The sequence below is a fragment of the Microtus ochrogaster genome, chromosome 21 (assembly GCF_000317375.1).
Source record: "Microtus ochrogaster isolate Prairie Vole_2 chromosome 21, MicOch1.0, whole genome shotgun sequence".
Taxonomy (NCBI): domain Eukaryota; kingdom Metazoa; phylum Chordata; class Mammalia; order Rodentia; family Cricetidae; genus Microtus; species Microtus ochrogaster.
The window spans coordinates 45,321,596-45,333,857 of record NC_022022.1 but is presented as its reverse complement, the minus strand read 5'-3'; the positions used below and the strand labels follow the sequence as shown (position 1 = coordinate 45,333,857).

The following is a 12,262-nucleotide window of genomic DNA, read 5'->3' as shown; positions in this document are numbered from 1 at the left end:
TCTAATCTATCTATCTATCTATCTATCTATCTATCTATCTATCTATCTATCTATCTATCTATCTATCATCTATGTATCATCTATCTATATAAATATCTATCATTTATCTATCTACATATCTATCATCTATCTATCTATCATCCATCTATCTATCATCTATCAATCTATCATCTACTAGTCTTCCAGATCCCTCCATTGTTCTTTGTATATATTTTAAAACTTACTATTTATCGTAATTGTCTGATCCAGTTTCTCTCCTTTGCCCTCTAGGCCTGATACTCTGTTTCTACCCAGTCCCTCCTATTGGTGATTTCCCCCTGAGGTTTTGATGTGTTTTGTGTGTATTATTAAGCTTTTCATTTCTGACATTGTTTCAGGTTGGCTTTCTTCCCTGATTGTATCTCATGGAATTCTGCTCTCATTTTCTGCACTGGCACCCTCATTTTATTCATCTGCTTTTGTTCACCTGAAGTATGGTGATTTTTTTTTGAGTTGTGATAATCACACTTACACACATGTATGCATACACATACAATCATACACACACATGATCGCATGCGCACACACACATGATGCTGACATTGAAACACAAAAGCATGTGCACCTATGTTTTGCCTTTTGGGAATTTTCTCTGCTAAGGATAGAACTATCCAGTCTACCCTCTCGGATTCTAATCATCAGCTTTTCTCCCCTGCTTTCTGCTTCCTTGTACTGATGCCTTTCTGGCTGGGGGAAATCTTTTTAATTTTCCACACATTCTATTGAGAATTTTGTTCTGATGCCATATTTATTCTGTTCATGTGTGTTCATTGGCCATCCTTTTATAAAATACTTCATTTGTTGTTGGAGAATTGCCTCAGTGGTTAAGAGAACTTACTCCTCCTGTAGAGAACACTGGTTGGATTTCCTGCACTCACAATTATTCATCTATCTATCTATCTATCTATCTATCTATCTATCTATCTATCTATCTATCTATCTATCGCTATATATATATATATACTTTTAGCATTTTGGAATTTTAGGTATAAATCCCGGGCTTTGGGCAATGGTTTGTGTTTAATTCGATTTGGATATCTGCCCCATTAATGAGTTTAGCCCACCATGTTCGGTATTGAGACATTTCTTTGGTAACATTCCTCGTGCTGTCCCTACCCCTTTCCTGAAAGCTTTGCTTCTTCCCTTCCAGACACTCCTTGCCAGGTTCATTTCTCTTACCTTGTTCTCTCTCACACCTGTGACTTGATTTTGTTCTCACCCTCAATCTGAGCATCACTGTGACTTCAGCCTCGATATTTCCTTCTCTGTTCTGACAGTGCCGTCTTCTCCCAGGGTTTAACAATTTGCACATACCTTCTCCAGGTCAGTGCAGCCTGAGATACAAAGGCATCATAGTAAGAAATCGTGTTTCTTCATCCACTAATGGAGAAGATCTCAGTTCTGCTCATCTTCCAGTTCTCTCTCCCGCCCCTTCCAAGCCAGCCTGAGTTACTACTTCAGCTGACCCTCAATTTCATGATGCTATCATTTCCACTGGAAATAAACTTATCTTCAAACTACCTACTGTTTTTCCTTCATTTAATTGTCTGTTCTTCTATATGAGCTCTGTGAACTTTTAACAAAATATGAAATTTTATATTTAGTGCCAATGCTAACGACATTTATTATTTAGTGAGCCCTTAGAATATAATGTTTAACATACCATATATGCAATAAGCCTCAAGAAGGACTCACAATTGCTTAACTTTGGAGATGAAGCAAATCAGGTTAAATAAATGATCCATGATCACAGAACTCATTAATATCATCTTTAAACAGCACAGCAAGCTGAACTGTTGTTGCAATCATCAAACTCAAAAGTGATTGAAATTTATTTTCTCTCATTCCTTGAGATTAACTGTAAATTGTCAGCTGTTTTCTTCAACAGAGAAACCAATTGGACTTCTACATGATAATCCCAGGCACTTGACATACATACTCACCTTTCTTATAAGGACCCCTGAAGGTCCAGGCACCTCTCAGAATGAACCAAGACAAAGGTCTATTGTCTTTGCTCACTTGTAAAGATGAAGTGATCACGTCAAAAATCGTCATTTTGTCTTGATCAATATCAACTCAAAACCGAACGTTAATATTTATTCTGTCCATTTGTTTGAATTTTTATTTGAAAAGTAGCTGAAAGAGTCAAAAGTACTTTCTAACAGAGGAAGAGAGGAAATGAAAGGGAGAGAGAGAGAAGAGGGAGAGAGAGAGAACTTAAAGCAGAAAATAACAGAATTTGATCATATCCCTATCATTTACAAAATTCACTAATCTGTATGCTAAAGTCCTTGAGGGGAATTTATTATGTGACATTTTTTATTCTTACACTTTGTATGCGATGACCCTTTATAAATATTTTCTTATGGGGTGCTTGGAATTACATGTCTCTGTTCTTCATATTATCAAGTCGTGTGGGAATAGGAGTCCCATGGGAAGACCTGCAGTCACTAAGTCTGCATTTTGTCTCTCATAGGACCCAGGGAGGATTTACAAAGCAGCACCGCACAGCAATGCAGTTATCACAATGATCTATTTTGGGAAAAATGTGCACCTATCTTATGAGGACACAGACTTTCGAGATGAAATCAAGATTTACCAACAGCACTGTGGAGGAGAGAACCTTTGTATCTACAAAGGCAAACTGCTGGAGAAAGGTACAAATCAATGTGAATTTTAAAAAAGAAGTGGTTGGGTTGATGTTCCAGATAAGCTGCTGTTGACATAATATCGAAATGACTTCAACCACTTTGTGAAATTATGCATATCCAGGGAATTAGAAACCAACAGCTGCCTAAAAGTCAATCTAGATTCACAGCTCCTTGATTGAAACTTAGCAGCAATTACTTCTGCAGATTGCAGAAGAAGGAATTTGGAGTTGTTTAACCTGGTAACAGATCGATTTTGGGACAGAGATATATATGATCACTAAGATGTTTCAGGAATACGTTGTCTACAAAATTACGAGTTAGCTATTTGATTTGCTACAGTGAATGACATTATAGGTTTTCATAAGAAAAAATTACAGGTTGCATATCTGTTCTTTAGGATACATGGGGGCAGAAATACAAATTAATAGATTCCATGATGAGTCATACCTAAATAACTTGATGTCAAATTTTTATAAATGCTTTTTTTAGTATTAAGAAAAATCCTTTGATTCTAAGTCCGTACTCGTCAGAATAAGATGCTTTTATTAACACACATTCCCATGTACTGTGGTCTTTCCTTGAATATTTAGCTTAGTAGGGCAGCCATGAGAGGCAGAATGCTTACAAAACCGAGCTCAGTTCTTGCTTGCATAGGAAATTCTCTTCAGAAAGCATTGCTAGTTTGCACAACCATATAAAAAAATCTTGAAACAGACTTAAGAGCTGGGAAAGGACTTAGGTACACTTATAATTCTCTTTCTTTTTAAATTTCTTTCACCTATCAAAAGGAGTGCTTCGAAGGAAAACAGATGCAAACGTTTGAAGCTATAAATACAGTGACATAGTTCGGAATCATGTTTTAAGCCTCCCAAATAAACAAGACACTAGAATGTTGTTTTCAGTAAAATTAAAATGAAACATGGCTCTCAGCTTGCTGTTACTATTTTTTACAAATTTGTCAAAATTGTCAGAATTTGCTCTGGTGTTGTGCAGTCCATTTCAGAGTTCATTCCCATCACTGCAGATGAGGAAGAAAAAGGTTCTCTGAGCTGGCGTAGCTCTTGCAGGGTTTCTGCCTAGCTCTGGCCGGCTTGGGTGGGTTCTATGAGTCGGTGATACCTCAGCTGGCCTCAATAGCCGAAGTACCAACCTTTTTATAGAGAGAAGGTTGTGAATGCCAGGGAGCTTGGCACAAATTGGGGCGCAGTCATACATCCTTCCTTCTCTTAACTCAAGCAGCTTTGACACAATTATTCTTTAAAAATATGATGTTTGGGGTATTAATTTGGGAGAACTGATGAAATTAGCTATTATCTAAAGTTATAATGTCTATGTTTAGGTATCTATGCTCAGAAGAGTTTCCTACCTTCTGTACTGCACTTGATTCAACAACATGTATATAAAGGACCGTTTGGTGGAGAAGGTGACTTGTACAAACGAAGTCTTGTCTGGGTGATCTAATAAACAGTGTACATGGTAGCCCAAGGGTGTGGGCCCTGACACTGGCAGGGAGGGTGCTGCTGTGCACGGTTGTTTGTGTACATACTGATCCTGTGTCGTTGTTTTGAGACACTGGATAATTTTACGTGACAACATGGAGTGAAAACTTAAGTTATTGATTCTGTCCATGCTGTACCCTGGTCTCAGCTTGTCTTATCACCAGGACAGGAATTGCTCAAAACCGAAGATTTGGTTTGTTATGGAGCTATCATGAGGTTCAGTAACCAGAGTGCTTTTTCTGGGCTATCAAGAATCTGCCCTTAGTTGTGTGTGATTCTGTGAAATGTCAGTAGGTTCTTAGGTTTCTTTGGAGAATCAATAAAAGTCTTTATTCATACTTTTGGAATAATTCACTCATTAAAATGTGGCATGCTCTGGTTTTCACTAGGCTCTCTTGTCTGCTCTGTGCCTAGGGAAGATGCAAGTAGACTGGATTCATGGAATAGGTGGAACCCACTCTAACCCAGGCTGCTTCCTGAAAACATACGGCTGCTGTGGCAGCCTCATTGCCAATAGCTCCCTGTTAAGGTCTGGCCTGTCGCTTTTAATAATTAAGGCCCTAGTCTTTGGGAACCTCTGACCTTCCCTGTGAGCTGCTTGGAGATAGCTGCTTATTAGTGGAAATATCATAGGCCAAGGGTTTGTTGTCTTCTGCATCAAATGACGTCAGGCTCTAGGGGCCAGAAGCTTCAGGGAGTTTTCCTTCCTCTGACCATTTAGAGTACTGGTGTGAAGACAGTGAGTGTGGGGAGAGAGAAGCCCTGGGCAGAAGGACACAGATGCTTTGTCCTCTCTTTTGAAGTCTGATTTTAACATGAAGTAAATGCGACCCACTTTATCTTGTCGGTCTATCTCCAAAGATATATTATTTTAAGGAAAAGATTTGATGCCCTTATTTTATAATCCAGTGCATTATTCCTCTGAGTCTGAATTATAGATTCTTAAAGGAGATCTCTGTACACCAAGTCTGTCTGTCTGTCTGTCTGTCTCTCTCTCTCTCTCTCTCTCTCTCTCTCTCTCTCTCTCTCTCTCTCTCTCTCTCTCTGTATATCATCTATTTATCCATCCATTTATATGGAAGAGGAGTCTTCTGTATACACAAGACTCTCTCTCTCTCTCTCTCTCTCTCTCTCTCTCTCTCTCTCTCTCTCTCTCTCTCCTCTCTCCATGTGTGTGTCTGACATCTATCCATCCATACTTAGTATCACTTTTTCCTTTAGTACTGCAGTGGTATCTACTATCAGTGAACAGCAAACATCGCCTTGGCATTGCTAACACTCTACCGCTCTTTCCAATATCAAGTATTATGACGTGGACAGGCTGGGGACCTCCAATCCCTGTCATCCCCAGGTTCATCAGTGAAGAACTAGGACAAGGATTCCAACTCCATGTTATCTGGTCTGCACTCCTCTGTACTCCACAAAGAAACCACCAAGTCAGGGGTGGGAGAAGAAGTCATGATATATGTTATGATATAAAATTCTAAACCAACAGAGATAAAGGCAGAGGATAGCACATCTTGTTTATTAAGTTTGAAAGCTATAAAATAATCAAATCATTAATATCAGGGTGGATGGAGGCAAGACAAGGGACTGTCATGTCTGGCAATTGAGTCCCCATGTCCTTCCCCTAAATTTTCCCTTGAATATTTGTATTGTTTTTATTTTATGTGTCTATATCTGTGTCTCCATGCATGTATGTATACATCTTTGGAGATTCTGAGTGAGACCAGAGGATGTTGGATACCCTGGAGCTGGAGTTATAGGGAGCTGGAAACTACCTTGTTGATGTGGACTCTGAACTCTGAAACAGCAGCAAGTGCTCTTGACTGCTGAGCTATGTGTCCAGCCCTTCCTGGATTGTCTTAAGTGTACCTTCTCCTGGTGGGCACTTGAGTTCTAAGGAACCAGCCGAGAACAAGGGATTGCAGCATGTGGATACAGGTTCACCTGCAATGAAGTAAAACTGCCCTCCAGCCTCTGATTGAAGAGTCTGTTTATCATTGATACTGGTAAACCTTTGAGGCCATTGTGTCTTAGCTTTTTCAAATGCTCACCTTTTTCTTAGTTTAATTTCTCATCATGAATACTAAGGTGTACAGGATGGGACTTTCTCAGGTCTAACACTTTAAGACAGGCAGCATTTGACTTAGGAAGGTTCCACAGCTCACAGTAACATACCCACAGACACTTTCAATAACTCAGCAGGAAAGAGGTTCAAATGATGACTCATGAGTTCATTATTTGGGGGCTCCTTTGCCACTGTGGTTGGATCTGAAGGAACCAAGATCAGTAGACTAGCCTTGCCATCCCAGGTTTTACAAATACACTGCACAACAGGCATCTGAACTGGGGCTCCAAGACGTGAGGCCTCCAGCAGCAGCACCCGGGAACTTGCTAGAAATGCAATTTAAAAATATCAGAATTTGTCATCAACTCTACTGCAACCCTTTGGAGTGAGAAACTCTTTGGAATGGCTTCCACACATTAAAGTTTGAAAACGTCCAGCGCAGCTGTATTTTAACAGGTTGTAATAAGAGCTAAGGTGGGGAATGCATGTGTGGTAGAGGGTGGGACCCCCTGAGGCCCGCCCCCCCCGGAACTGGCATGTGCAACAGGATTCTGAGTCATTCTGTAGAGCACCTCTTAAGTGGGCCTTTATTACAGACAGCTGTAGAGATCTAGAGTGATTAAGACAGCATTACAAACATCAATGCTCAGTTTCTTGGTAGGATGCTTTAAGAAGGTAGGGAGAAAAAGAATCTCAAATGCAAACAGAACTAAGTGTAGCTCGGAGATGAAATAACTCTCAACAATATAATTGGTACCACAATTAGAATATCTAATGCTGGAGCTGAAATATAATACTTGCGTGTGAAGGTCTGTGGCGCGTGTGCTCATGTGTATATTCGTAAATGTGTGTGGAAGCCAGGAGGTGACCTTGGTGCCACTCCTCTGGAGCCATCCACCTTCCTTTCTGTGAGACAGGGTCCCTCACCGCCCTGAAGCTCACCAAGTTAAGTTGGCTGGCTCCCCAGTACTGGGATTATAAACAGGCTCTCCCACCCTTGGCTTTTGTTGAAAAATAGTCTCTGGAGTTCAGTTGGTCTCGTCTGCTCACAAGAAAGCATTTGAGCAGCTGAGCTTGGCAGCACAGTGACGCTCCAGCACATGTGAGGTCCTGATGTCACATCAGTACTAAAACAAAGTTCTCAGATAAAAAGCACGTTCTGTAGCACAATATATTTTTTGAAAAGGAAAAACTGTGATTTATAAGACAAGATATGAAGCCAGTTGCTCTCAGGAACGTGTGTTTTTGGTTTCCAGACACTTTCCAGTTTATCTCCAAGCGACACCATGGCTTCCCCTTCAGCCTCACCTTCTTCTTGAATGGGATCCAGGTGAACAGGCTGAGCTCCTGTTGTGAGTACAAGCACCGCAGGAGCTCGAGGCTCGGAGGCAAGCGAGGCTACTTCGGGTTTGTGAGTGTGGAGAAGGCATCTCCCTGCTACAGGTATGGAAGCTCACGTCCTCGGCAAGAGTGACTGCTTTGCCATGTTGCCGTTTGCTGATGCTTTTCTTTACACAGTTCTTACAGAAAGTGAATCACTATACACAATCATAAAACACAAGTTTTAAGATTGTCAACTGTAGCCATAAATGCTTGATTTTGAAATTATAAGGCGTAATTTCTAAACGTATTATGTTTAGAATGGTCACATTTTATATTCTGTCTCTCTTCTCATCTCTTTTTTGCCTCACACTGCCTTAAATTACACCTGTGTAGGGAGAGGGGCCTTTTTCTTCATTTCTTTCTTGTTATTCTTGATAACCCCCCCATACCCATGTGGTGTGGTATCATCTGCCTGTGTGTATGTAATTTCCAGGCTATGCCTACTGGAAACATGTCCACACTCCTAGGTCACCTACTTTTATATCCTTGTCCTTGATATGGTATTAGGTGTAATGACTGCTCTTTTTTTTTTTTATCAACTTTCATGCTGGACAGCCTGTCTGGGTCTGGACTTCTACTTGGAGGCGTTCTTTTAGTTTGTTTTTTCTTCAAAATATTCCTGAAGAACTGACTAAATATCAAGTTAGGACAAAATATATTCACGAAACCATGACACTTCTTCCTTTTCCTGGAGGCAAAACAACATACTAATAATCTGATCAATACAGGTCTAATAAAAATTAGCATGAAGAAGAAATGAGGCAGGGGATTTATGGGGTGAGCAGGACCAGGTTGGGGGGAGGGGGCTGTGCAATGTAACATAATCAAGAAGCAGCCCAGTAACTTCCTTTGGCAGAAATCAGAAAGATCTCTTCTTCCAAATAGCTTCTCAACTGGAAGCCCTGTGGGGAGGGCAGAAGAAGCAGTGTTCTTGGTGTGTTCAACTTGTTGATCAGAACAAAGCAGAGAATGGAATAGTGAGGGAAGAGGCCAGAAGCAGTGCGGTTGAGTCCTGAGCAGTCCTGAAGTCCTTCCGAGGTCTTTGAGTTTACTCTGAAGTTAGAGAGTCTCTAAAGGAGGTGTTGAACAAAGTTCTATAGTTGAAGAAAACAGTGGCTCATGGAACCAAATATGTGGGTAGGTTACATATCAGTGTGGTGAAGGCTGGTGTTCCGGCTTTTCACATTGCTGTGAACAAGTATCTGACAAGAGCAGGGGGTGGGGGGAGGAAGAAGGGATTCAGTTTGGCCCATGGTATGAGGCGAAGGCCAGTATGGCCAAGGAAGTACAGCAGCAGGAGTGTGCAGGAGAACCCACAGTTAGGAAGCAGAGAGATGAATGATGACGATAAATCAGACCTTAGGCTGTGTGATGGTACTGCCTCTTTTCAAGTCTTTCCTCCTCCGCTAATTCTCTCCGGAAAAGTCCTCACACATACACAAAGGTGAGTCTCCATGATACCATAGATGCTTCTTAATACTTTTAGGTTTGACAATCTCAATTCTCCATCCCAATAGGAGCCTTACTGTCAACTCAGTGATGCTTATTGGTGATTTTGAGACGAGTTACCCAAGCAAGGAGGCAGGGATGGGAACTTGATCACAGTGGCCTCCCAATGTAATGAGTTAAATAACATTAGAGAAAACTTCTTGTGGGGAATCTTCCTTTAATAAATGATAATTGTGTGGCTCCCAGGACTGTATAGGGTGTGAAGGGTCTTTTAGTTTTCACAACAGGAGATCATGGCATGAATTTATGTTAATAGATAGTACTGGTGCATGGAAAAAAAACTTGAAGAAACATAAAGAGGGAAGTTAGTAGAGTTTAATCCTTTGGTAGATTTGAGAAACTGGGCTCAAGAGTTCAAGCAGAATTTTTCAGTCTTGATTAAAGGAGAAGAGAGACCTGCACAGTGGGTGTTAGATGTTGTGTGTGCCAGCCCCAACTAGGAAGCCCTGTCCATTCTTGACATTTTCCAGAATAAGAATACTTTTCCCACTTGAGGTTGAGGAGGGGCTGGAGGTTTTAGGGAAGAAAATAGGTGTGAAAAAAATCTAGGGACTAAGAGAGTTCAAGGTCCAATGCAGTAATATCTGCATGGTCTCTGCACCCACTGGGTGGCATTCTGTCTCCAGTTCAGATGCCCGTTTATGTGCAAGTCATTTCAGAGATTCCCACTGAACTCTGTGGAAAATAAATGAATTTATCCTCAACCATCTGCATGAAGACAAGGTGTTAGCGTGAAAAAAGTCCCCTGTTAGGCTCCTGTGTTTGAACATGGAGTTGGTGCTGCTATCTGGGAAGGTAATTGAACCTTTCAGGAACGAAGCCTTCCTGGAGGAAGTATGACACTGGGGGAGGGTTCTGAGGTTTTATATCCTGGCTCCACTTCCTGTTTTCCCTGTGTTTTCTGTGTGGATGAAATGTGAGGTGTCAGCTTTCTGACTGACTGTCCCTCCTTTCCTGGATGGACTGTATTTCTCTATCTCAGTAACAGTAAAGGAACTAATACACAGAATATTCTCTGTGTCGTAATGATTGGGAGATGGAACATGTGACTGTTGACATCCACTCTTCTACTCGGTGCCTTCTAGCTCCTCTGCAATTCTGTTTTAACATGTGGCTTGTCTATTTATTCTTCTGCTCTTTGCAAGAATATAAAAAATAGTTAAGAGATTAAAGAGTGAGGCCTTTCACCTTCAAGTGATTTACTTACAGCTCTCAGAGAATAGTGACAGGTTTGTTTGTTTTTTTTTAAATTAACTTCAAAACCACACCCTCCAAAGACAACCGTGAATGCTTGAAGTAGTCTCCTTCCTTGGCTGTCTCCCTGTCACGGTTGAGGTAAACGTCCCCTCATAGTGACAGAGATGAGCAGGGTTAAGTGGACAAGACTAGAGTCCTGTTTCCTTGACTTATGCTCCACTTGAGGTGACTTCAACTATTGCAGTCATTTATTTGAGCTTCGGTCATCGGAACCAACACTTTGAATTCCACTCAGAAGCTAAAGAGGTTGGAGTCGGTGATGGAGGAACCAGATGTTACTCGCTTTGTCCAATTCCCTTCGGCAGACGGGCTATAAAAAGTCTGAGCTTGCAATCAGAATGTCTCAAAGTCTTCACACAACCACAGTGCGCATTCAAAGTAACAACGAATCGCAGGTTTTAGGTGCTGAGTCTGTTGCCACCGATCAAGGAAGAACTGTTTGCACAGAAGACGGCGCTAGTGGGGAAAGCCACACATTAAACACGTCATCACAATGGGAAAAGCCCTTATCATGCTTAATTTGGATGAGACGCTTGGTTCCCCTCCTCTCTTGCCTGACAGCCTGATCTGTAAGTGGGGAGCCAGTCCTGATCTGTAAGTGGAGAGCCAGTCCTGATCTGTAAGTGGAGAGCCAGTCCTGATCTGTAAGTGGGGAGCCAGTCCTGATCTGTAAGTGGGGAGCCAGTCCTGATCTGTAAGTGGGGAGCCAGTCCTCTCGGCTTTATTACACAGGGAGCTGCTTAAGTGTTTAGTGATAGAATTCCGTTCTTACTTTTTTGGGGGGTAAATTGATTAAGAGCAATTCCCATGCTACTTGAAGACTGAAGATGGCTGAAAATTCAGTAAACTCTTCAGTTTAAGAAGTTACCTGGGCTTGGAGACAAAAGCATCCTGTAAGCAGTCACTTCCTGGGTCAAATTTCCTGTTATATCCTTGAAGGAGCAGGAGTAGGTTTGAATTCTCTGGCCTTTGGTCAATATGAAATGGATCCACTTCTGTGGGTCCTCTCAATACCTAGAACACCAAGTAACCACATCCTAGGTCAGGATATCTTGTTTGTAGCCACACCTTAAGTCAATAACCTTGAAAGAGCAAGAATAGGCTTAAACTCTGACCTTCAGTCCAGGTGGAGCAGATCCACTTCTGTGGGCCCTCCACATGATGTATGGAACATGTCTAGGTAGCTCACCAAATTTGACTTGCCATGACTTCTACAGGTTGCTTCCATTTTTGAAGAACAGAAGCTTACGACCAGAGAATCCACCGGAGATTGCAGAGAAGGGCTTCAAAAGGCACTTCTTAAAATCAATAATGGAAATTCTGTTGAAACAAACACATAGACTCCCACAATACTTAAAGGGAACAACAGTGGACTGACTTTATTTCTTAAAGACTAATCACACATGTTGAACCCATCTTAAATGCAAGGTGTTACCATGTTCTTAGAATGAGGAATTTCAAGGACAATAGAATCTTTTTTTCTGATTATTTACATAAGTATATTTTAAAAGCTTCATCTTTATTTATGTGTACTTGTATGTGTATTTCTGAGTATGTGACACATGCGTGTAGGTGCCTTCAGAGGCCAGAAGAGGGTATTGGATTCCTTGGAGATAGAATGACCGATGGTTAGGAAGCACTCAACTTATTCTGGAAAACAAACCTGTGTCTTCTAGTCCTCTGTGAGAACAGAAGGACCTCTGAACTACTGGGCCATATAGACTCCAGTCCCTTGAGTATATGATACCTAAGGACAGATGATCTATCTGTCTATCTATCTATCTATCTATCTATCTATCTATCTATCTATCTATCTATCTATCATCTATCTATCTATCATCTATCTATCTATC

General features: G+C 41.2%; 1 protein-coding gene across 6 annotated transcripts in view; it reads left to right on the top strand.

Moving 5' to 3' along the window:
• Window positions 1–12,262, top strand: part of Erich3 (glutamate rich 3) — a 94,120-nt gene that overhangs the window by 46,984 nt on the left and 34,874 nt on the right. For all 6 annotated transcript variants that reach the window (XM_026784003.1, XM_026784004.1, XM_026784001.1 and 3 more), the window contains 2 exons: window positions 2,516–2,696; window positions 7,517–7,703. In XM_026784003.1, the coding sequence (XP_026639804.1) occupies window positions 2,516–2,696; window positions 7,517–7,703 (368 nt within the window). The remainder of the gene's footprint in view (window positions 1–2,515; window positions 2,697–7,516; window positions 7,704–12,262) is intronic.